General features: G+C 37.1%; 1 protein-coding gene across 1 annotated transcript; it reads left to right on the forward strand.

Moving 5' to 3' along the window:
* LOC108660647 lies at positions 1,223–7,952 on the forward strand. Its single transcript, XM_018114900.1, is given in 5 exon segments — positions 1,223–1,555; positions 1,652–2,585; positions 3,218–4,280; positions 4,282–6,610; positions 7,920–7,952. Coding segments are annotated over 5 exon segments (4,692 nt in total).

The following is a 26,801-nucleotide window of genomic DNA, read 5'->3' on the forward strand; positions in this document are numbered from 1 at the left end:
ACGTCCAACTGGACTGTAATCGAATCCACACATGGAAGGATCTTGCTCGGGCATTTGTGGCTCAATATAAGCATATTACAAATATGGCTCCGGATCACTTTTCTTTACAAAACATGGAGAAGAAACCCACTGAAAGCTTCAAAGAATATGCTCAAAGATGGAGGAATGTGGCTTCTCAAGTCCAGCCACCATTGACTAAGAAAGAGACCATCGTAATGTTCGTTAACACCTTACGGGCCCCTTACTATGAACGATTGGTAGGTAGTGTCATAAAGAACTTCGTTGATATGGTGATTTCAAAAGAGATGATAGAGACTGCCGTTAAGCAAGGAAAGATAGAATGAGGTGATGCGACACACACGAAAAAAGGTGGAACTTTTAAGAAGAGGGAAGGAGAAGCCCAAGCTATCACTTCGGGACAACCCCAATGAGGAAGCTACAACCTTTATCAGCCATATCCACCATATCCCTATTACCCAACTGTGAATAAAACTTCACAAAGTCCATACCTATATCCACCCATGCCAAATGCCTTTTCTAACCTATACCCATATGCTCCCATCCAACGGACATCTTACCCCATAAATATCCACCCATCTACTTCCACACCCGTTGCAGCTTCAACCACACAACAAACAACACCTTCAAACAACCATACTACCAGTGAATCAAGAGGATGGCAAAACAAGCAAGAGAAAGTGCAGTTTGACCCAATCCCAATTCCATATGCTGAACTCTTCACTCAGTTAGTTGCAAACCATCTGGTAGTACCCTTATACATAGAGCCATTAAAACCTCTATTCCCGAGATGGTATGATGCTTCCGCCCATTGTGATTATCATTATGGAATCGAAGGTCACTCAATTGAGAATTGTATAGCATTCAAACATAAGGTGCAAGGGTTGATCAAGGCAGGAATCCTGAATTTTGAAAAGAAATCGGAATAGAATGTTAACAACAACCCACTGCCAAATCATGCTGGGGCAGGGGTAAACGCAGTCGAAGGGGAGGTATATGTTAAAAGGAACATTCGAGAAGTGGAAACCCCATGCAGAAAGTGTTTGAAGCCTTGGTAAAGGCAAATATGCTCGAGGTGTGGCCGAAATGTTCTGATGTGAATGACTCGAGAGATATCCAAGGGCCATATTGCTTGTATCACAAAAGATGTGTGCGGCATTTAATCTAGGATTGTAGTTTTTTTCGGAAGAAAGTGTAAAGAATGATGGACGAGTCAAGGATTGAGTTTTATGTGGAAGCTTCAAAGCCAGCAGTAAACATGATGTCCAAGGAGTCCACTCACCCAAGGAAGATAAAACCTTTAACCATTTTCTATGAACCAAGAGGAGAGTCTGTGGAAGACAGAACCCATGGCAAAATGACCATCGAAGTCCCTGAACCTTTCCCCTACAAAGATGACAAAGTTGTCCCATGGAACTACAATTGCAATGTACAAGTTTCAAATACGGGGAAATGGATAACTGAATCTCAAGATGGTGCTACAAATATAACTGGTGTTAGGGGGATTACCCGCAGCGGACGTTGCTATACACCAAAGGCATTGGAGAATCTCAAGAAAGAGAAGGGAAAAGAAAAAGAGTAAAATCTGAGAGAAAAAAAAGTGCAATCTCAAGAATCGACAAATGGCTCAAAGGGGTCGGTGACGGAAAAAGAAGCTGCCGAGTTCCTCAAGTTCATTAAACATAGTGAGTACAATGTGGTCGAGCAATTGAACAGGTTGCCTGCTCGTATTTCACTACTATCTTTGCTCCTAAGCTCGGAACCACATAGGAACTCTTTGATGAGGATTCTGAACCAAGCATATGTGGATCATGATATCTCAGTTGAAAATTTGGACTACATCATTGGGAACATTTTAGTGGGTAACATAATACCCTTTAGCGATGAAGAAATCCCTTCTGGAGGTAGGAAAAACTACAAAGCCTTGTATATCACTACCAAGTGTAAAGGTTATACCGTCGCAAAAGTGCTGCTTGATAACGGATCGTCCTTGAATGTGATGCCCATGAGGACCTTGGCCAGCTTACCCATCGACATGTCTTACATGAGAAAGAGCTAGATGATTGTGAGAGCCTTTGATGGGATAAGGAGAGAAGTAGTAGGGGACATTGAGATACCGGTAGAAATCGGCTCGTGTACCTTTACCATTGAATTTCAGGTTATGGATATCGCTCCTTCATACAATTATTTGTTAGGAAGACCTTGGATCCACTTAGTTGAGGCCATACCTTCATCGCTTCACCAAAAGATCAAGTTCATCATGGACGAAAAGATTGTATGTGTTAACGGGGAAGAAGACTTACTCATAAGCAAGCCAACAAATATTCCTTACGTGGAGGAGACGGAAGAAGTGCCTGAATGTTCCTTCCGGTCCTTTGAATTTGTTAATACCACATATGTTGGAGAAGGAGCCGCACCACCTATGCTGAGGCTTTCTAAAACCACCGAGATGGCTGTCAATCAGATAGTAGGGAAAGAATATCGAGCCAGGGCAGGACTGGGAAGAGAACTGCAAGGCATTAGAAGACCCATATGTGCTATCAAAAATGAAGAAAGGTTTGGCCTGGGTACAAGCCAACTAAGAAAGAAAGAGAAGAAATGATAGCTGAAAGAAGAAGGGAAAGGTTGGCTCACTTTAAAGGGCACAAGTTGAAAATCATATAATGATATATCCTCATCTCTACGAGACATTTCGGTTCAGAGGCTGCATCTTTCTTGAATCACTCACTATTGGGAGCCGAGAATTAGTATCAGCAGTAGGGGAAGCCTTTTTTGATTTATCAATATGCGCAACGGAGAAAAGTGAAAAGCAGCCAGGAAATGAGGATGGAATTCCTATTACATACCTTGGGCCACCAAATTTGAAGTTGAGCAGCTAGACCACCATGAGTTTACCAGTCACTTGTGATCCAATTTCAAAGTAATGCAAACTAAACATCCGTGCTTATGCCCAAAAGTATTGGAAATTTTATGTATCAGGTTTTTTATCATTCATCATTCTAATAAATTGACATGCGTAGTGCATTTCTCATATCTCCTCTCATGATTCACCATTTCCATTCTTGTCATCTCATCCCTTTATTTTAACATTTATCTATACAATAGCTCTACATATTTCAATTCCCTTTACCTTCCAAGATTCCAAATAATGAATGCGAAGATGATAATGACAGTGGTTTTGAGGTTAATTTTGAAAAAGGTACAAGTGTCAGCGAACTTGACGATACAAAAAATGTGGAGGATTATGATTTAACTCCAGACTTGTTAAGACTAGTAGAACATGAGGGGAGACAAATTGTCCCACATCAAGAGACACTTGAAACAATTAATTTGGGAAATGAAGAAAATAAGAAAAAAGTTAGAATTGGTACGACGTTGGAGCCTAGTGAAAAAGAAAAACTAATAAAGCTACTCCATGAGTATGTAAATGTGTTTGCGTGGTCCTATCAAGATATGCCAAGAATCAATACAAACATTGTAGCCCATAAACTGCCTTTGAAACCCGAATGCAAACCAATTAAGCAAAAGTTGAGAAGAATGAAACCTGAAATGCTTTTGAAAATTAAGGAAGAGGTGAAGAAACAGTTTGATGCAAGATTCTTGGAAGTAGCTAAGTACCCCGAATGGGTTGCAAATATTGTCCCTGTGCCTAAGAAAGATGGGAAAGTGAGAATGTGTGTGGACTATCGAGATTTAAATAGAGCTAGCCCAAAAGATAATTTCCCTCTGCCCCACATCGACACCCTTGTTGATAATACTGCCTGCCATTCCATGTTTTCCTTTATGGATGGCTTTTCAGGGTATAACCAAATTAAGATGGCACCAGAGGATAGAGAAAAAACTACCTTCATAACTATGTGGGGGACCTTTTGTTATAAGGTAATGCCATTTGGTTTGAAGAATGCTGGGGCAACTTATCAGCGGGCCATGGTGACTCTCTTCCATGATATGATGCACAGAGAGGTCGAGGTGTATGTGGATGATATGATTGTAAAAGCTCGCAAAACAGAGAACCATGCGACCAATCTTGAAAGGTTGTTTAAGAGGTTACGAAAGTTTCAGCTCAGATTAAATCCGGTAAAGTGCATCTTTGGAGTCACTTTTGGAAAGTTACTTGGTTTCATAGTCAATGAAAGAGGAATAGAAGTTGACCCGAATAAGGTTCAAGCAATCCGTGATTTGCCTCCTCCCAAAATGCAGAAAGAGGTTAGGGGATTCTTAGGAAGGTTGAATTATATAGTCCGGTTCATATCACAACTCACTCAAATGTGACCTGATCTTCAAGCTCCTTCGCAAACACAATCTTGGGGCATGGAACGAGGAGTGCCAAGTTACTTTTGACAAGGTTAAAGAATATTTGTTAAGTCTGCCAGTGTTAGTACCACCTATGGCCAGAAGACCCCTCTTCTTGTATTTGACAGTAAATGAAGGATCCATGGGATATGTGTTGGGACAACATGATGAAACTGGTAAGAAAGAAAGAGCAGTTTACTACTTGAGTAAAAAGTTCACTGAGTACGAGTCCAAGTATTCCTCGTTGGAAAAAATGTGTTGTGATTTAGTATGGACGGCGTATCGACTCAGGCAGTACATGCTATATCATACTACTTGGCTCATTGCAAAGTTGGATCCTATTAAATACATCTTCGAGAAGCCATCCTTATCAGGTAGAGTGGCAAGATGGCAAGTTTTGTTGTCTAAATATGATATTGTATATGTGTCCCAAAAAGCTATCAAAAAAAGTGCAATCGCAGATTTTCTGGCAGAAAGGGTGGAAGAGGATTATGAACCAATGGAGTTTGAGTTTCTAGATGAGGACCTGATGTCGATTTGTCAAACAAATGAGGAGGAATCAGAGGAAAAAGAGAATTGGAAGATGTTTTTTGACGGAGCTTCAAATGCCTTGGGGCATGGCATAGAGATCGTATTAGTGTCACCAGAAGGAGATCATTATCCCGTCATAGCTAAACTCAACTTCTATTGTACCAATAATGTGGCCGAATATGAAGCTTGTGTCATGGGTCTTCAGGCAGCAATCAAGAAGAAAATTCACACTTTGAAAGTGTATGGGGATTTTACTTTGGTCATTTATCAGTTGCGAGGAGAATGGGAGACACACGACTCAAAGTTAGTCCGATATCATAAGTATGTTTCAAAGCTGATTGAAAATTTTGATAAGATTCGCTTCACCCATTTGCCCCGAGAGGAGAACCAAATGGCTGATGCATTAGCCACGCTGGCAGCTATGTTCAAAGTTGGTACCAATGTCAAGATTCAACCCATCATGATTAATCTTCGAGAGTACCCCGCACACTACTCTAGTGTAGAGGAAGAAGTAGACGAGAAACCGTGGTACCATGATATTGTGCATTATCTCAAGTTTCAGCAGTATTCGGAACAAAGCTCAGAAAATGATAAGAAAACCATTAGAAGGTTGGCAATGAATTTCTTCTTGGATGGGGACATCTTATACAAGAAAAGTAGGGATCAAGTGCTTTTGAGATGTGTGGATTCAGCCAAAGCTTTGAGAATAGTTGAGGAAGTCCACGAAGGAATTTGTGGGGCACATGCCAGTGGGCATATGTTGGCAAGACAGGTCATGAGAGCAGGGTATTACTGGCTCACGTTGGAAACAGATTGTATAGATTTCGCTCGAAAGTGTCACAAGTGTCAGATATACGCAGACAGAATCCACACTCCTACAAATTCACTGAATGTATTGACATCACCATGGCCATTCTTAATGTGGGGCATGGATGTGATTGGGTTGATAACCCCCAAGGCATCAAATGGACATCGGTTAATTCTGGTGGCGATTGACTACTTCACTAAGTGGGTAGAAGCAGCATCTTATGCCAATGTGACCCAAAAAGTGGTATGTAAGTTCATCCAAAAAGAAATAATATGCCGCTATGGTCTCTCAGAAAGGATCATCACAGATAATGCTAGTAACCTCAATGGTTCAATGATGAAAGAGGTTTGTACTAAGTTCAAGATCAAGCATCACAATTCAGCGCCTTATCGCCCAAAGATGAATGGAGCAATAGAAGCAGCTAACAAGAACATCAAAAAGATAATTGAAAAGATGACAAATGTATACAAAGATTGGCATGAAAAGTTACCATTTGCTTTGCATGCTTATTGCACAACAGTCCGAACTTCCACAAGAGCTACGCCGTTCTCTTTGGTGTATGGGATGGAAGCGGTTTTGCCAATTGAAGTAGAAATCCCTTCCCTAAGGGTCCTTAAAGAAGTACAATTGGAAGAAGCTGAATGGGTTAACGTTCGTTATGAGCAATTGAATCTCATAGAAGAAAAAAGATTGACGGCACTTTGCCATGGACAGTTATACCAAAAGAGAATGATGAGGGCATATGGCAAGAAGGTACATCCTCGTCAGTTCCAAGAGGGAGAGTTAGTATTGGAAAGAATTCTTCCGAAGCAGCAGGATCCTCGCGGGAAATGGACACCAAATTGGGAAGGACCATTCGTGGTGAAGAAAGCTTTTTCAGGAGGAGCACTAATTTTGGCAGAGATGGACGGAAGGGAGCTTTCTAACCCAGTGAATGCTGATGCTGTCAAGAAATATTTTGCATTAAAAAAAAAGAGAAGAAGAAAAGAAAAATTTTCAAGTTGAAAACCTGAAAAGGCAGCTTGAGTATGGGAGATGTGTTTAGGGCGAAAACCCGAAAGGGCAGTCCAAACACGAAGGAGGTCTAAGTACTACAAAGGCTTAACACAGAAAGGGTGAAAATCATGATTCGAGATGTTCAAACAAAAGACAAGGGAGCTGACAATTGTGCTTGTTTCGAGATAAAATTTTGAGACTACTGTCAATATCTATCGGAACAATCATTGAGAAAGAACTGTATTCCTTTTGTATTAATTGGTTTTTCCCTGTTCCTTGTCATTATGCCTAATTGTAGAAACTTTCCTTTTTCTAATAAAAAATAGCCTTTCTGCTTCCAACATTGTCATCATTTTTATTCTGCCAAGAGAGGAGATACGAGTACATTGCATTGCATTTGTCATAAAATTGGAATGATATTTAATAAATAGCATGATAAAGTAAAGAAATGTTTGCAGTATCTTGAAAAAGGAACATAATTGATGGGGAATGAAATGGAGTTTGATAATATGAAAAAGAAAGAGAAAAGACTAAGAAAAGATAGAAAGAAATGGCAATAACAACAGAATGGAGAACAGTAAAAATGTGAAGAATGATTGGACCATACATATGATAAAGGAATAAAACAGTTGCGAGCAATGAATTTGGGAAGATGAGAGATCGAAAGCGTGATCGGTTCATCCCCCATTGATCAAAGAGAAGGCTCTTAAACAAAAAAAAAAACTGATGAAGATGATTAGGATATTTAAATTGCCATGTTCAAAGTTTTAAAACAACTGAAGAAGAGGGAAATTCATCTTAAAAGTCGTAGAACCTCAAATAAGGAATTGATTATTTTTCACCATTTCAAAAAAAGAGAGAAAAAGTCTCGTTACCTCAGCTTTGAGGAGTTCATTTTTAAAGTCTCGTTGCCTCAGATTTAAGGAGTTCATTTTAAAAGTCTTGTTGCCTCAGTTTTGAGGAGTTCATTTTTAAAGTCTCGTTGCCTCAGTTTTGAGGGGTTCATTTTTTAAAGTTTCATGGCCTCAATTTTAAGGAGTTTACTCTTAAAGTTTCATTGCCTCAATTTTGAGGAGAACAATTTTAAAAGTTTTGTCGCCTCAGCTTTGAGGAGTTCATTTTTAAAAGCCTCGTTGCCTCAATTTTGAGGAGTTCATTTTTAGAAGTTTCGTTGCCTCAACTTTGAGGAATTTCATTAAAAAAAAAAAGAACCTTGGTAAGAGAATTAAAGAATTTAGTTAAAAATAGTGTCTACGTCTTTGCACTATTTCAGATTTTTGAAAGGCGCAAAGAGGGGCAGCTGTAGACACAAAAAAAATAAATAGAATATATAAAATATATATAAATAATTAAAAAAAAGAAAAAAAAGAAATAGAAGTACTAGTAGGGCGTGAACGCCCCTGTCAGTACCCGCACTACCACCACTACAGTGCCAGACGCGAAAAACTCGCGTCTGGTAGGGTAGTGGAACGTGCCCCCTCTAGAGGCCAAGAACCAGGTATAAAGGGGAGGGGGCACTGTAGCAATGGGGACACAACCGGGAATGAAAAACCAAAAAATCCCTAGCAACCAAGCTATCAAAAATCCATAGCCAAGAAACCACAATCGGAGGCCCAAAAACCTGCAAGCCAAATAGAAAATCGACAATCAAAAACACCAGCATTTAAACCCAAAAAAAATCCTAGATCCTGCAAGCCAAAGAAAACAAGCACAACCAAAAATTCCTAAGTCTCTAGCAGCCACAGAATCCACAATAAAAAAAAATCAGAAAAGAGATACAAAAAAATCAAAAGAAATGCGTAATGAGAGGAAAGGAAAGCCGATCGGTAGAAAGAGAGTGTGAGATTCGAGTTACTGGTGGGCATAGAAGAGGGCTGTTTAGGGGAGATTTGAACGGTTGTCGATCTTAGGGAAAGAGAGAGAGTCGATCGGTCTACGATTAAGAGAGATTTGAATATCGAACCGAACGACGTTAAGGGGGCCATATTTGGTGGCACGGTTGGCACCGAAAAAAATGAAGAGTTTTCTGGTGGTCGGCGGTGGAGGAAGAGAACTGTTTGGGAGACAACTGACAGTTAACCGACGACGCCGATGCAAGGAAGAGAAGGAGTTACCGACGCAGGAAAGAGAGGAGAGAGAGTGGCCGACGGCTTGGGTAGAGAGAAGGGAGAGAGATCCGACGGGTAAAGAGAGAAAGTAAGAAGGGAAAATGAAAAGGGAGAAAAGAAAAGAAGTTTAAAAAGCTAGGGCTGAAACACTAAACGGCGTCGTTTTGGGCAGTAGGAGGCTGTTGGGTAGGAGACTAACACGGTGCATTTTGGGGAGCAGGATCGGCGGGCTTCTAGTAGTGGGTTGGCCATTTGGGCCGCTCTTAGCCCACCAAGGTAAATCCTTAACCCTTTTGTGGATTTGTTTTTTGGCCCATTTTGTATGATTTCCATTTTAAAGAATATTAGGTAGAATTAATCCTAAATTATTATAGTATAAAATTTTCATTTTTTCTATGATATTTTAAGACTTAGGAGATTAATGCAAATGGAAGAATATAGAAACAATGAAGCATAAAAATAATAATAATAATAAAAAATATTTTTAGAGAATGTTTAATTATACAAATAATTGAGGTTAGGAAAATATTTACTACAAATAAATAAAATAATAATAATAAAAATAAATAAAATAAATAAAAAATACAAAAATACCATGATATTAACCACAAGCATAATTTACCGATGATGGGATGATCGGTCGGGACGCGAGAAGTCGCAATCTCGGGCTCATGTTCCCTAAGTTTGGAATCCGAATCAAGGCTCCACCAGTACGATGGGAGAGCCTCGATTTCAAGATCCCGAAATCTTTAATAAATAAAGAATTTGATATACAAAGTTATTCAATAAAAATAATAAATAAATAACAATAGATAAAAAAAAGATAAAAATAATAAATAAAAATAATTCATATATATATAATAAAATAATAAATTTATAAAAATACAATATAAATAACAATTAAATAATAATAAATGATAAAAAAATAGATAATAATAAAAAATCTAAAACAACAATTAATTTAAAACTAAGCATTAAATATCAAGTGGCACAAACTATGAATTAATAGATATTATTAAAAATATGAAGACAAAGATAAGAAAGAAAAAAGATTTTAAATATAGATATATATAAAATAAGATTTTAGGCTTTAGGTTCTAATAAAAGATAGCTTACAAAAATATAATAATAATAATAAAAATATAAAAAAATAAAAAAATAAGAAATAGTATAATAATAAAAAAAAAGAAAATTTTTGTTCATTAAAATAACATGGAATTATAAACAATTTATCTAATTATGAAAGGAAAATATAAGAACTTAGAATAAAAAAATGTAAAGTATAAAAAATAAAGATAAGAAGTAAAATAAAAAATGTGATAATAAAAAAAAATGAAAAATAATTAAATAATAACAAATAAAAAATAGATAATTGCATTAGCATAGCATACATATATATTGCATCATGCATATCATTGCATATAAATATTTCTGTTTTCGAGTTTAAGCTCCGATGATGGGATCTTTTGAGGATCCTGCGAAGGCGCGGTTCCTCGAAAATTTTCCTAAGTGAAAAGGTGTCCTCGGGTCTCACCAATATGATGGGAGGGCTCGAGAAACACCTTGAATAAAAGGCTTTTGCCCAAATTAGGTTCATTATGCACAAAAACATTATTTTTAATGAAAAACGTGCAATAACTCCGATGATAGGAATTATTCGTTGAATTTGCTAAGGCGAATTTCTCGGATAATTCCCTAGGTTAGAGAATACCCCAAGTCTCACCAGTATGATGGGCGGATTAAGAAAAATATCTTCGATAAAAAGTTATTCGTCTAGCATTTTTTTATCTCACGCCATGCATTTCGTCTTGCCTTACATTTGCATTCCATTTTAGGTTGAATAAGAGATAAAAATAAGTGAATAATAACTAAGGAAGTATAGTGAAATTAAAAATTAAAGCCAAATAGGATAATCTAAAAATGGTACCGTTCATGGAACGGGCGTTTCGGGGGTGCTAATCCTTCCTCGAGCGTAACCATACTCCCGAGCCTAGATCTAAAAAAAAAAATCGTAGACCAGTTTAAGGTTCTTTTCAGTGGGCTTAAAATTAATTTAAGGCTTCATCGATTAGAATCGAGTCAATAGGTGGCCAATCGCACCTAGTAAAAAAGATTGGTGGTGACTCCTAATTGTTAATTTTTTAGAGTTTTCACATAGCGCTCGGCGGTCGGGTTCCCGGACCCGCATGTTACGATAATACCTTTATCAGTAAGATAGCCCAACAATTTACTGACTGTTCACCCCTTGTAAAGAGCTAATGAACTTTTACAAAAAGATCACCAAGAACTGTTATAAGGCATGAAATGGGGACATTCCTTCCATAAAGGGTTTTCTCCTGAAAGACTTAATAAGCATTTCTAAATATGCCACCAAGTGCCATTACAACATATAAAAGGGGCACATTTTCCCTAAAGGTACAAAGGACTTAGTTTCTTAGACAGTTCTACCCTATCATGGCCCTATACAAAGTTAGCTCATGAAACTAGGTCATGGATAAGATTCTTCAAGCATGAGTTATAAAGGAATGTTTAAGTGTGAGCCTAGTCCAACCCATGAGATTATTTTTTTATTAATAATTATTTTTATTTGTTTTGAATTTTAAAATATAATATTTAATAATAATTAAATTTTGAAAAGATGTATTAGGTTGAGTAAGGTTTGAGCCCAACTTTAAAATTTTAGAAGTGCCAACTGAATTGAGTTAGATATGACCAAAACATAAACTCCTGTAATCTAAGTTAAACTCCTCCATGTCTCTTTCTGCATGCTATACTTCATTCGCATCCTCGATTAATTCTACCCTTTATGTGTAAGCACGACTGGTTTATATGGACTTAAAACATAAAAATGAAATGACAATCACACAAGAAAAATGAGAATGTAGCTAGCTTTGATTATTTACATATCTAAGTATGTGATAAAGCATTTAATATAAAAACAACTTATAATAGAGGGTGGAAGGATTGCACTTTTATATTATACAAGGACACAAAAGTATCCTAAGCTAAGTATTTTTTGTCAAGTTAAAACGGTTCAAATTATGGCGTGACATGTAACAACTTTTTCATCATGACGTGTAACAACTAAATTTTTCAAGAAGGTATGTAACAACTAAATCTTCAACATGACTTGTAACAACTACATTTTTCAACATCACATGTAACAACTACATTTTTCAACATGATGTATAACAACTAAATTTTTAACATGGTGTGTAACAATTAAATTTTCAACATGGCATGTAACAACTACATTTTTCAACATGACTAATAACAATTAAATTTTCAATATGACATGTGACAATTACATTTTTCAACATGGTGTGTAACAACTAAATTTTGTAACATGACATGTAACAATTACTTTTCAACGTGATTTGCTGTCATGTGTGATATATGTTCCATCCACCTATCAACTATACCTTTAATTGTAAGGAATCAAAAACATTTAACCATTAATTATTATAATTAAAAAATTTGATCCTTAATTAATAAAATACCCAAACGTTTAATCCCAATTTAAGTATTTAATCATTTTTTAGACACTTTTTCATCATACCTATCCAATACATAAAGAAATTCATTGAAATTCCTTTGACTTCATTTCCTTTTTTAATCTTATCTTTCCAATTTTTTGCATCGTAACAACCAAAATCTAACTGAAGAAATTCTAATAGGTACAAAAGTTCAAGCCTAGATGTTCTATGTACTCAGTAGGTTTATCCTACAACTTCCAGAAAAAGAAAAAACGTGAAGTTAATAATATATTTTCTTTTTCTATTTTTGTTTAAAAATATATGCGATTGTTTAGTTTTATAATATTGATGTACTTGAATCATGATAATTTGAAAAATAATACATATATTTTTTCCCAGTAATAAAAAAGTGTAAATATCAATATATAAAAATGCATGTTTAATAAATGTATGTGGTTAACATCTATTTATAAACACTGATTAAAAAACTCTAACAAGACATCTCACCATTCAAACTTGTAAGTTACTTGAGTGTTTAGTTCACTCTCCTATATAAAAATATAAGATCTCATCTCAAAAATCTCTAATTTGAATTCTTTGATGAAGAGGGTGAGATTTATGAGATGGAAAATTACTTATTTTCATTGTATAAGTCAAAATTCTCATAATAAAATATTAGTATTTTTAAAAAATGTTTTGTTAAAATATCATTTTCAGTTTTAACCAATTTCAATAAATGATCCATTAACTATAATATTTTTTATACGAATCTGAGCAACATTTTAATAAAACTAATTTCTACAAAATATTTTTTTTTTGAAAAGCAAGGAGATTTCATTAATAGGATGGGAAAAAGATTTCCCCTGTACAAGAGGCATAACGTACAACCAAAGCAAAACAAAAGGAGTATTGGTTAGTATACCTATCTCCTGAAGGGGTATACTTTCCCAAAACTCCTGCTCAAAATTAAATCACACATCTGGACTCAAAGGTTCCTCGTAGACTTACAAAAAGAGTCAGCAAAAAATCAATCCTTCCATTCAGCATTCTGGAAAAGAACCACTAATATCGGTTTGGAGTCCTAACCTTCTGTCATTTGAGAATCCAGAAAAAACATCTCCAAAAAGCAGAAAGACAGCAATTCAATCCATCCCACAATAGAAAAAACACATAGAAAATCCAAGCATAACCATCCAGTTGGCTTTTTGAAAAAAAATGGGAGTGTCATCAACAAAAAAAAGGGTTTTTACCTTGTCAAATGATCTCACCAGATAAAGTGATGGAGAAAAAAGAGAAACAAGGTAGATTGCCCCTTTTAAGCCCAGGAAGCTTACATTGGGTTATGAAATTCAATCAAGTCAACTTCTCTGCCCACTCCCTCCTTAGCCAAGAGATTAGCTTCCCGATTCTCTTCCCTCAGCCTGTGTCTAATCTTCCAATCTGTCACTCGTTTCTTTAAGACTTCTATGTGCAACATCCATTTCCTCAACCTCCAAGGTGTTTTGGAAGGGTCATTAATCCACCTGATGGCATTTCGTGAGTCACTTTCGATAACAAGGGAATGGTTGTGCGCCCATATGGAGTTTGAGAACAAGATGAAAGCTTCCCTGATGCCCAGATATTCTACCATATTTGAATCTCCTCTGCTTATAGCTTTGGAAAATTTGATAAAGACCTCCCTCTTTTCATTCCTAAGTAAGCCTCCGATTCTCGCTTCACCCAGGCTTCCATTCACAGCACCATCGACATTGAATTTTACTGCATCGGCACCTGGTTTCTCCCAAACAGTTAAGGGTCTTATGTTCTCATCTCTTTGCTAATTGAGACCAATAGTAGGGAATCTGTAAATATCAGTGATTGAACTAGCAATATCTTGCCATCTAGCCTTAACCCACATAGCCACTCTGAGTTTAATCAGTTCCCAAATGACTTCTTTGTCCCAAACTTTGTTGTAAAAAACCACCTCGTTCTTGCTAATCCATACGGTCCAGGTAATAGCGAACATCGCTATTTTCCAAACCCTTTCACAATTTGATGCCATCTTAATGAAGTTCCACATAATCGTCAGCTCTTTGAATCTTGCTGGCATAACCTAAGCTAAACCCCACTCATTACGCCAATCATACCACAGACTTATCACGCTTTTGCAACCAACAAATAAGTGATCCACAGTTTCAATGGACTCATTACAGAGCTGGCAGGATGCATGAGCATTGTTGATGATCCCTCTCTTCAGTAACTCTCCTTTGACTGCAGCCTTATCATGTAAGAGTTACCAGACCAGAGCATTCGTTTTGTGTGGTGCTATGCCCCCCTATACCCATTTCCATACCCTTTAGGTTATCTTTCCCTGTTCACCATACTTTTTGCAGAATGATTTGACTGAAAATATGCCACTAGCAGTTTTCTTCCACACTAGCTCATCTCTTATGTTTTCACAAAGAAAGAAATCACCAATTGTCTTAATAAAAGTATTGTACTGCTCTTGTTCCCAACCAAAGGTATTTCTTCTGAGCTTGACTTTCCATTCCCAAATCCCGTTTTCCCATTGCCCAAACTCTTTGACAATTCCACATTTATTTTCAGCCAATGCAAAAATTCTTGGGAACATCTATTTTAAGCAACCGCTCTCCATCCACTCATCAATCCAAAAGCGGATATTCTCACCATCACTGATAGCAAAGCCAAAAAAAGGTTGAACCTACATAAAAAAAGAGTTAGTGGGGGATAGGGGTTTTGTGATGTTTTTCCAAACGAATGAAACTCTCTTTCCGATCAGCACTTGGAGCAGAAGACACTTTACATTCTCTTCATTTTTTTCACTCACCATTTTCCTCCACAGACTCTCCCTTTCACTTCCATACCTCTATATCCATTTGGTTAAAAGAGCCCTATTTTTTGTCTGTAGGTCAGTGATGCCCAGTCCCTCTTCATTTCTCGACTTGCACACCTTATCCCACCCTATGTAGTGGATCCTTTTTTTGTTTTCACTTCCACCCCAAAGGAATCTACGTTGGATTTTTTTAATTTCATTACTCACTCCAATAGGCATGGGAAAAATGGACATGTGATAAGTTGGTAAATTGGAAAGCACTAACCTCATAAGCATGATTCTTCCTCCCATGGACAACAACTTTGATTGCCAGCCAGCAAGTTTATTTTAAAATTTTTGAATGACCGGCCTCCAAGTTAGCTTTGATCTGTGGTTAGCGCCCAGAGGAAGCCCTAAATAAGAACTGGGCAGCGATTCGTTTTTACATCCCACCAAGTTTACCCACTCCTCAATAATATTTGACTCCATATCAATCCCCATTAGACTGCTTTTAGCAAAGTTAATCTTGACGCCAGACATCAATTAGAAAATTCTAAGAACCCTTTTAATGGTCTTTATCTGCTCAAGATCAGGATAGCAGAAAATCATAGTGTCGTCCGCGAATTGGAGGTGGGAAACCGTGAGTCCATTTCTGCCAACAAGTATACCATTGAGAAAACCTTTCCTTTTGGCTTCTTTCATCAGACAGCTGAATCCTTCCGCTACCAAATTGAATAAGAAAGGGGACAGCGGACACCCTTGACGTAATCCTTGTCTCATGCGAAAGTTATTTGTGGGTGATCCATTCACAAGCAAAGATATTCGGGCCATGGCAATACACTCGTTTATCCACCTTCGTCATTTTTCATGGAAGCCCATTTTAGTCATAATGAAATCGAGGAAACCCCAATCAATGCAGTCATAAGCCTTCTCGAAGTCAACTTTCAGCATCAGCCCACTAATTCTTTCTTTCCTAATCAAATCAATAAATTCGTTGGCAACAAGAACCGCATCCAGTCAATTGCTTCCCTTGCACGAAAGCGAATTGATTGTTTCCCACTACTTCACCTATCACCACCTTGATTCTATTAGCAAGAGTTTTAGCCATAATTTTGTAGAGACTCCCGACAAGGCTGATGGGTCGATAATCTTTCATTTCCACAAGGTTTCTAACCTTAGGAATCAGCGTGATAAAAGAATTGTTAACACCAAGTTCAAGCTTTCCCGTTGTGAAGAAATGATTGACAAACTCCATCACTTTCTCTTTGACAATCCTCCACTGTTTTTTGAAGAAATTCATATTGAACCCATCCGGACCTGAGGCCTTGCTTCCATCATAGTTATGCACTGTCTCCTATACTTCCTCCTCCGTTATTGGTCTTATCATCTCTTTCGCGTCTCTCTCATTGATCTGCCTCACATCACAATTAAGTTCATTAACTTTCAACACCCCACCTAACCTAAATAAAGATTCAAAATGAGCTGCAATAATTTTCTTGACTTAGCCGGGTTCTCTGTGCACCCCTCACCGACTTTGACTTTGTCAATGTAGTTACTCCTTTTTCTAGCTGAGGCCAAACCATGAAAAAATTCTGTGTTCCTGTCTCCTTCATTAACCCACTTGACTCTAGATTTCTGCCTCCATTCCCTTTCTTGAATCCTATACAGGTTCCAAAGTTCAACTTTCTTAGTTACCAAAACTGATCGAAAATTCTATCCATTATGATTACTCAAGAAGCCTTGGTTCAGGTTTGTTAAGTCCCTTTCAAGCTGATTAACCCTTTCAGATGTGTTCCCAACTTCCTGCTTCTGCCATTCCTTGATAATGGGCTTGAGGTCTTTAAGTTTTTGCCACACCCCCATCCTTCATCCCTCATCATTAACAGGTTGGTCCCACTGACTTTTAACGAGCTCCTGAAAATTTTTTTCATCCAACCAGAAATCAAAACATCTAAAAGGTTTGGATCCCCAATTAAGAGCCTTTGCTCTGATTTTCACAAGGCAGTGGTCAGAAATTGAACATGAGAGGCATGTTTGAAGGACATTATCAAACCGTTCCAAAAAATTAACATCAATAAGAAAACGGTCTAACCTGCTAAAAGCCGCTGTCTGCCAATTGTTGCACCACGTAAATTTAGCTCCTGTCAACGGTAAATCAACAAGCGTCATGCAGTTAATGAACTCGTCAAAATGAGCTGTCGAGCGGCTTACGTTCCATGTACCGATTTGTTCCTCCTCGAATCTCACTATATTAAAATCTCCTCCTATTGTCCACCAAATCTCCATACTACTTGTAAGTTCACTCAATTCATCCCACAACTCCTTTCTTTTACTTTCATCGTTGGGAGCGTAGATAATGATAAATCCACATCTATAATCGATTCCATTGACTTTCTCAATCAGCATAATCAATTTCTTTGGGTTTTGCATTCTTCTAGCTTGAAATTTTTTTTTTCCACAGGCTTAAGATACCTCCTGATCTACCTTCAGCCTCAACAGCCTTTCCTTCAACCTCATCCCCTTTCCATAGTCTATCAAATAATCTTCCAGTGATTGACTCCATTTTGATTTCTTGAATGAATACCATGCTTGGTTTCTCAATTGTTATAAGTTTCCTTAGGGCTCTCTTTTTTTCAGCCCTCCCTAATTCTCTAATATTCCAAGTTAAAAGATTCATAAAAAATACAGTAACCCCACATGCCTCGAACACGCGTACACATTGTACTGCCTGCACATCTGCTCATTTCGATCCCCTTTCCATCTCATGGAAGAATTTAACCACCTCCACTTTGTTGGCTTTGTATTGAACTCTTAATTCTCTGCTTAGATTCTAGGTTGCTTCGGCTTCCTCCAACGCCTGAGCAGTCCCTCTAACACTACCATTAGTCACCCTTGCATAACTTTCGCCTCTATTTTTTCCTTTCGTTTCTTTTGTACTTATGATTCCTCTTATTTCTTCTCTTATAACTCTCTTCTGATCACCTGAAGTAACACTCGTTGTCTAACTGCTCCCCCTTGACTAACCCAAACAAACTCTGACCTCCTCATTGAGTTCTACTATATCCCTCCGGTTGTGCTGAAGCTTATTTGAACATTCTCTAACTTCATGTACAGTTAAATTCACCCCTCTTTCATCGTTTTCATAAACTAAATGACTTTTACCTTTGTCTTTTTTTAGGATGATCTCTCTATGTTGCTCCGCCTCCTCCATGGCATCGTCGATCTTATGACCTTGACAACTTCTGGCCTCATTTTTCCACTTCCTTTTGCCTGAGCTCTGTTTCTGCACTGACTTCGACTCACTATTTTTTATCAGCTCACCTCCTTCCATGCCTTTACGGTTGTCCTCAACTTTGTTCATAACCTCCCTCCTTGGCTCTATCAATTTATTTTTTGAGTAAAGCCCTTCCCTGATCATCACAGCCCCACTTCTGTTTGGGTTAAAATTTTTGCACAACTTGAACCCATTGGCAAAGAAAAACTGGACATCACCCATGTTTCTTGCCTCAGGTCCTCTTGCTGAACTCGTTTGGGCTTCATCTGTAGCATCCCTTTTGAATCCACTAGCTACCAACGACTTGGGCTTCCTCTCACCTTAGCCCATCTTGGTTCTAACTTGCTTGATCATTTTCCTTTTTTCCTCTACATTGAGCTTATGGATTTTGCATGGTCCACTCCCAATGTTGGGCTCACCTATAATATTTACTTCCTAGCCTTCTCTAAGTTCCCTATCTTTTCTTAAATTCAAACAGTCCTCCCCGCCCCCATATCGCTTCAAGTTGTCAACATCTCTCTAATCAAGGTCATGTCTAGTCAGACTTCCTGTTGAAAATTGTTCCATTTGCTCTGTTCCATCGAATTGGCCTTCACCACGTGTTATCTTTGTCCTTTCCTAGTAAATCGACCTTCTTTGGTTCTTGCTTTCTTTCCAGCTGGCGTTGATGCTACCGGAATCTGCCTGTTCCTCCTTCGTTAGTGGTGAAGCCATGAAACATGCCTCTCCATTCTTCCTTTTCACCTTTGAGCTCTTTATCTCTGCACTGTCTACATTAATGAGATCGATTGTACCAATGATGAGCACCCTAATCCAGTAGTTTGCCCCCTCAACATCAACTCTGTTCATCAATGTAATCTTGAGCTTGCTCGTGACCTCTACCAAAATCATGGCAAAATCAAATCGACCTTTTTCCTCTGTTTCCTTGTCCATTTTGACAAACCTTCCCCAGCTGTTACCAATTGCTTGAAAAAGGGATTTCTGCCAAATATGCAGCGAAATGTCTTCAAGTCTGACCCATACCAAGAACTTCTTCTCCTCCACCCACTCATGGTATGGTCTGATATCTTCAAACCAAGGGTCAAAGATTTCTCTGTACAAACTTAGAAGGCATTCCATTTCATCCGTATCGTTAAAAAAGACCACATAGCATCCTCCCCCCATGATTCTGACTTTAACGCCTACACCTTCTATTTAGAGGAACCTCTAGATCTCTTCAGTGCTGAACCCGACTCTTGGTCTTCCCATTACACTGCTATTCAACCAGTCACTGTCTACTTCCACTATCTAAACTGAGCATTCAGTCCAAGACTTGAAAGGGCCAGCCTCATTGCGTACCTTATGCTTTCCCATTTTCCTAGTTATTTCCTTAGGCCATTCAGGTACCTTTCTACTTTCTTTGCCAGGCTCCACAAGTTCTGCTTTCACGTCTGCTTTATTTGCCTTTCTATTCAATTTTTGACCAGCGTAATCGTTATCGTAGACTCTTACCTTTAAGACATCTCTGAAGGATCTGGGACTTGCTTTCTCTTTAATGCCTTCAGCTCTGTGTCGTGCTTTGTCTGCCTCCTTGAACATCAATGTTTTACCTTTGATTGTAACCCCTTTCCTAGCATTTATGGCTCTCCTTAGCTCCCATTCATTCCTATATCTGACGAAAGCACATCTTGCGGTGCCTCTGTTCTTTGATCTTAGAAGATAAACATCCACCACAACCCTAAATCTGTCAAACCAGTCTTTTACCTCCTACCACACTATAGTCGGACAAAGGTTGCCAACAGAAACCGTATAGAGGCTGTTCCTCCATTTTTCCATCTCCTTCCTACTCCAACTCCACTGAAAAGTTTGATCTTTGGATCGCACTGTCTCAGTGAGCTTTCCATCGATCTTAATGCTTCCGGTTCTAGCAAAGTGTTTGTTGATGATGTGCCTGTGTCGATGTTCTCTCATTTCGCTCTTTTTTGCTGATAGTTGGTGATTAAAGCTATATTGGGAAACAAAAAATTTCTACAAAATATTTCATACATGGTTAAAGCACGAAAGGGGAATGTCAATAAATTTTACTATTTAGTTGGGTCCCATGATTGATTCCACTTGGTGCCAATTATCTAAAACAAGAAAAAGGTAACAACTATTGCAAAAGTTGAAGCAATACAGAACCTAGAATAAGAATAATTTGAGGAATCGGGTTGACAATTACACAACTTTTATCGTGATCCCATTTTGGGGATTATGGTTTAGTTTTGACCGTTACGTAATTATAATATTTGTACATGTTATAAATTAAATCAATGTAAATATATTAAATTACATTCATAATTACAAAACTGCTAAATTATAATTACTATACTATTAACTTGATTTTCTCATCAATCATTGAGAATATATAAATATATATATATATGTACACATACACAATTTCATAATACAATACTTTTGTTCTTGTAAAATGGTATTTGAGCCACCTTGGGCATCAATAATTCTTGTTTCATGGGCCTCGCGTGTTGACAGCTTATGTATTGACATTTTAGACCATGACAGCTTATTTAACACATTAGCTGTCACATTTTTTGCCACATCATTTGCGAGTGTCTGTTGTGTGTTTTGTCATATCATCAGTTTGCAATATATTCTGTTACGTCATCTGTCTACAACAAGTTTTGCCATGTTATCTATCTACAACATGTTTTGTGACGTCATCCACCATGTGCTCTGCCATGTCATCTATTTGTGACGTGTTCCACTACGTCATCTATTAGATAGTTTGATAATAATTGTATTTAGACTCTTGAAATAAAATATTAATAAGTAATTAATTTTTATTATTTTAATTTTCAAATTAAATACTAAATGTTATTTACAAAGAGTGCTTATTGATGAAAAGTTATGATTGAAGAGTTATGAATAGTTACCTTATTAAATATAACTCTTTAAATAGTTATATTATAAAAGGAAACAACAGTTTGAATAATTATAATATGAAAGGAAACAACTCTTTACATTGAATGACGTCTATGTTCATTTATTATATAAACATCTTCTTTACATTATCATTTTCACAATTCTGATAAGTGTATTAATGACTTGAGGAAATTGTGAGAAATGACATTCACAGTAAGGTGACTTCAAAAATGACCGTCTCTATAATTTTAATTATTTTTAGCCACTTTTTGGCATGATTTGACAAGAATACCCTTTAAACCAATTAATCCAAATGAAGACGCATCTCAGTTTCTTTCTTTCTGCTCTTCCGCCATTCAATTTAAAATTTTAAAATTAAATCTCGATTTAGGGTTAGCTATTCCTCCTCCAACGCCATCGAGGTCTATATCGACAGTCAACTTTCTCACGATCCCAAAGTGCATAGATGACATCAAGGTATTTGTTATGGGTTCTTGGGTTTATTTAGGGTTATTCATAGAACGAAAAAATTGATGAGTAAATTATATGAGTTTGGAAACTTAAATCTAGCTAGGGGTAGCGAAATCAATCAGTTTATAGGCGAGTCGTGAATATTTGTTAAGCATTGAGTCACTGGTTATTAAGGTATGTGACAGGATATTAGGAATTGTTACCTGTTTATTTGGCATTAAGTGCATGAATATTACGTGACTGAATATTTGTTGAGCATTGCATGACTTGTTTATAAGCATTACATGACTGAATATTTATTGAGCGTTGGTGACAGGCATTACGTGACTGAATGTTACGTGACTGAATATTTGTTGAGCATTGCGTGACTTTAGCTACCTAATGCTGAAGGTGATTATCGACTAATTTAGCCCCCTTAATAACAAATTGTGTAAAATTAAAAGAGAAATAGGCTAAAGCTGTTTGGTAAACTATTTAACAAAATAAATTATATAAGCTGTAATTTCGGTTAAAATTACCATAAAGGATATTGAGTGTCATTTTCAATAACTTAATAAGCTATAATGTAATGCTTGAAGTTTATATATATAATTTCAGATGTTAAAATCAAAGAAATCAATAAAGAAAGGGAACAATTTTCAAACTTGTATAATAACAATAGTATAAGATTATGGTTGGTCCACCAAGCAATCGGACCATGATGCTTAAATTAAGAAAAAAGAAGACCGTTGAGGAAATTATATATATGTAACATTAAAATCCTTTTGATTAGTGAAAAAGAGAGAAAACCTTTAAGCTGCTTTTCATTAAGAATTTCTTGGAAAATGATGTTTGGCCTGGCTTTTGCTTGTAAAAGTTAGATAAGATGAAACATCAGGTCGAACAGGTACTTAATAACCAATTCAACCCCCTTTCATTGTAGTTATATGGGTGTGGAAAACGAAGAGTCACCATTCATGCTTATAAATAAAAGGAAATTTTGGTTGGTCTACCAAGCAATCGGAAGATAATGCTTAAATTAAGAAAAAAGAAGAGAAAAGAGGAAACAATATATATGTAACATTAAAATCCTTTTGATTAGTGAAAAAGAGAGAAAACCTTTAGGCTACTTTTTATTAAGAATTTCTTGGAAAATGATGTTTAGCTTGGCTTTTGCTTGTAAGAGGTAGATAAGATGAAACGCCAGGCCGAACAGGTACTTAATAATAACCAATTCAGCCCCCCTTCATTGCACTGATATGGGTGTAGAAAACGAAGAGTCAACATTCATGCCTATAAATAAAGGGAACCATTAACCATTTGAATCAAATTCAGTTATCTAAATCAATCTCAAATTATTGTAAAATGGCATCTAGATATCTAAAAGGCGATAATGGGGAAGAGGTAGCCTTCGAAGAGGAGGAGATGCCTTTAAAGGAGAAGCTGAAGATATTCTAGCAAGAGATGTACACCCTCATCGACAAGCTGATGGCCAGGACTTTTGAACTGGAGGCTGACATCCTGAGCAACAACAAGATTCTCGCGGAGATATATGAAATAATAGATGAACTTAAGAAGAAATGAACTACGGTTCATTTTTTTGTATCATCTCCTTTTATTTTAGAGAATCTAATAAATAAAATTTGAAGAAATTTCATTGAGCATATATTTTCTTATTTTTATTTTCTTCGTTTAAGTTATATTATGTTGAATAACTTCATGAGTGGATGATAGGCATTGCATGACCTATTATTAGGTATTAGGGTTTAGGGTTATACGCGGTGCGTGAATTGTGCAATGCATTTCTTCTGTTGAGACATTGCGTGAGTGGTTTACATGTATATGGAATAGAGTACCTATGGTGACGTTGTTATGTATTGCATGACGTTGGGCCAGTACGTGACTGTTTCAGTTGGCATAACGTGAATGGATATTAGGCATCGATTGACTTATTATTAGGTATTGCGAGACTGGTGGTGCGTGACTTGTGCAATTCACCTCTTGTTTTGAGGCTTATTAATCATTAAGTGACTTATTCTTATGTTTTGCGAGCTTGGCGGTGCGTGACTGACTTGTGCAATTCATATATTGTTTTAAGGCTTTTGTTCAGTAGTTTTTTAGGCAGTGCGTGATTGGTTTTTATATATTGCGTTACCTGTTGTAGTGAGAGTGGTGATGCGTGACTTGTGCAATTCATGTGTTGTTTTAAGGCTTTTGTTCAGTAGTTTTTTAGGCTTGTATGACTGGTTTTTATATATTGCATGACCTGCTGTTATGTATTGTGAGAGTGGTCGCGCGTGACTTGTGTAATTCACCTCTTGTTTTGGGGCATTTGTTCACTAGTTGTTAGGCATTGCATTAATGTGTATTAGACATTGCGACACTGAATTTCTGTTAAATTTCTACGGTTGGCCAAATGTGACGTAGGCATTGCGTAAGTGGTTTTTATGCATTGAGGGGAAAGTTTTGATAAATTGACTGATTGTGACACTTATTTTCTATTAAATTTCAGCGACTTGCCAAATATGAAGCTTATGATTACATACGGTGGTCATTGGGTCAATGACAATTACAAGGGTGGTGAGACACGAGTGAGGGGTGTTGGGAGTGATTTGTCATTTTCAAGACTAGTGAAGCTAGTTGAAGAGGTTGTTGAGGTCAACTCACATAATAATGAAATTAAGCTACATGCATCGCTCAGCCATGCCGCAGAGGTTTCGTGTGCAGTTATCAGGGATGATGAAGATGTTGCAAGTATTCTACAAGATGAGAGGGCAGTTGTTGTGTTTATGATAGTTAAGGCAGGAAATGCAAACGATATTCCACATGAGCACAGTATCCAACATAGTAATCATCAAGAATAGAGTGTTAATTATTGTGACATACCACACCACGCATTTCCTAACAAACAACCATGGCAATCACGTTTGATGTATCCTCATGAGTTTCAGTAGTCTGGCGCACACATGAGGTGTCTGCAAATGATGTCTGCACAATTCTGGTCAGAATGTGCATCGAACGAAATACTTGGTACTTTGCAACAAACACAACAGTCGGTCAAAAATGCATTGGTTCCATTGTCATTAGTAAACGACACTATGATGGTTGTGAGTTATGACGATGCATCTGATCAGATTGAAGATGATGTTGAAGAGGACGACACGATGGATCGGAACGATGAGTTGCGTGATGACTGTGAAGATGATTACATTGGCGGACATGAAGAACGTTCAGAGGACGACAGGGTTGAGCAGACCGACATTCCTGATTATAATCATGCAGATAGCAGTATAGGTCATACCACAATTGTTGTGTTAGAAGAAGTTGAGTTGGACGACCATGGCAGAACCGTTGAATTAGAAGATGTTGAGGGTACGAACCCTATTTACGAGAACACCATCGCACTTGAGAACGGCATTCATTCGTCTGATGATAGTGATCAAAAGAGGGTAAATACAGAGGTATCTCGTCAATGGATTATTCCCGGGCTAGATATGATATCCTTCCAAACAGTTGGGGGTGAGGAATCCAGATCAATGGATGACCACTTATATCGCGGAAAAGTGTTTCCATCGAAGGCTGAATTGAAACGAGCTTTGAGCATGTTGGCACTAAAAGAGCATTTTGAGGTTAGAGTTAAAAAGTCATGTCACGCTCATTTTGAGGTTGGTTGTAAGGATAAGGCATGCAAGTTTGCTTTGCGTGCATCAAAGTTGCCTAAGGGAGAACATTGGCAACTTCGGACGTTCTAGAAGGTACACATGTGTACTATTGATGGTTTTTAATGTGGGTACTGAACTGCGAGCGCGAGGGTAATTAGTGAGCTTATCTCCAGTAAGGTGCAAGGAAATTGTGTAACCCCATTGAGACCAAAGGAAATAATGGAAGAGATGAATCGCAGGCTTGAAAGGCTCAAATGGTCAAACGATAACCTAAATTATTTCTTTATCTAAGTATTGCCTTGAATTTCACCTCAAGAGAGAATCAAAAAATTTCTAGAATTCACATTAACATAAACTGTCTCTAAATATGCACAACAATTCTAAGCAAAAGACAAAGTGCCTAATTTATGGAAATCACATTCTAACAATGATACTAACACAAGAATTTACACAAACTCAAATAATATCCATATTCTTCCAAAAGTCAAGGACAACAGGATAACTAAGTTTTCATCATTATATTAGGGAATCATTAGAAAAGGAGCAAAAATCCCTCAAGCTATCTGTGAGACCCCAACCTCTATAAGCTTGTAGCTAAGTATAGATGTAATAATATGAGTTAGGGGTAGTTTCATCATTTTCTCTAATAAGCTTCCAGAAGAAAGTTTTATGATATTTTAAGGCCTAAATAGGCATAAGACAGTATAAATGATGTGTGCTGATGAAAACACGAAGAAAACTAAAAGTTTCAATAATTTTCATAACAGAGGCAAAATGGTCATTTTTCACCTTGGGTTAAAATTTTATGTTTTTTTATGAACTCGAGTATGTTTAGAGCATTATGGATCTTGTCCTAGTGTTAAAAGAGCAAAAAGATTGCATAAAAGATTGGAGGAGAATAAGTTAATTGGTGAAAGGGCATTTTTGTAATTTTATGGGAATGGATAAGTTGGCCTATAAATATCTGGAAATTTCCAGCACCTTCTTGAATTTCCAGCAGCTGGTTTTCTTCTTCTTCTTCTCCTCTCTCACGTTTCTTCAAAACTTCATGGAAGCTTGATTTGAAGCTTGAGTGATTTTCTCTCTCTACCTCTAATTTTCACACCTTTGAACCCTTTTGACTAAAACCTTTGAATTCTTTCATCCTCTCACTTTAAAACCCTTCAAAAATCTGGTTTTCACACTTTCTCTCACTAGTTGGACGTTCTAGAGAGAAAAAGAGAGAATTACACCATTTATTTGGAAGCAATTGGAAGGGAATTTGACTACAAAGGAGCCCTAGGGTAAGTGATGAACTAAGCTCAATTTTTAGCTGCAAAAAATGGCTAGTAATTGGGATTTATGAGCTGTTTTATTGTTAAGTATGTTCATTACTTTTAGTGATTAAGATAGTGAACATAGATGGCCATTTAATGTGGCAATTGAAAACTAGCTAAGAGATAGCTTTTAGAGTTCATAGTGTGTAAATTAAT

This window comes from Theobroma cacao, chromosome 2, assembly GCF_000208745.1.
Source record: "Theobroma cacao cultivar B97-61/B2 chromosome 2, Criollo_cocoa_genome_V2, whole genome shotgun sequence".
In the NCBI taxonomy this organism is placed as follows: Eukaryota; Viridiplantae; Streptophyta; class Magnoliopsida; order Malvales; family Malvaceae; genus Theobroma; species Theobroma cacao.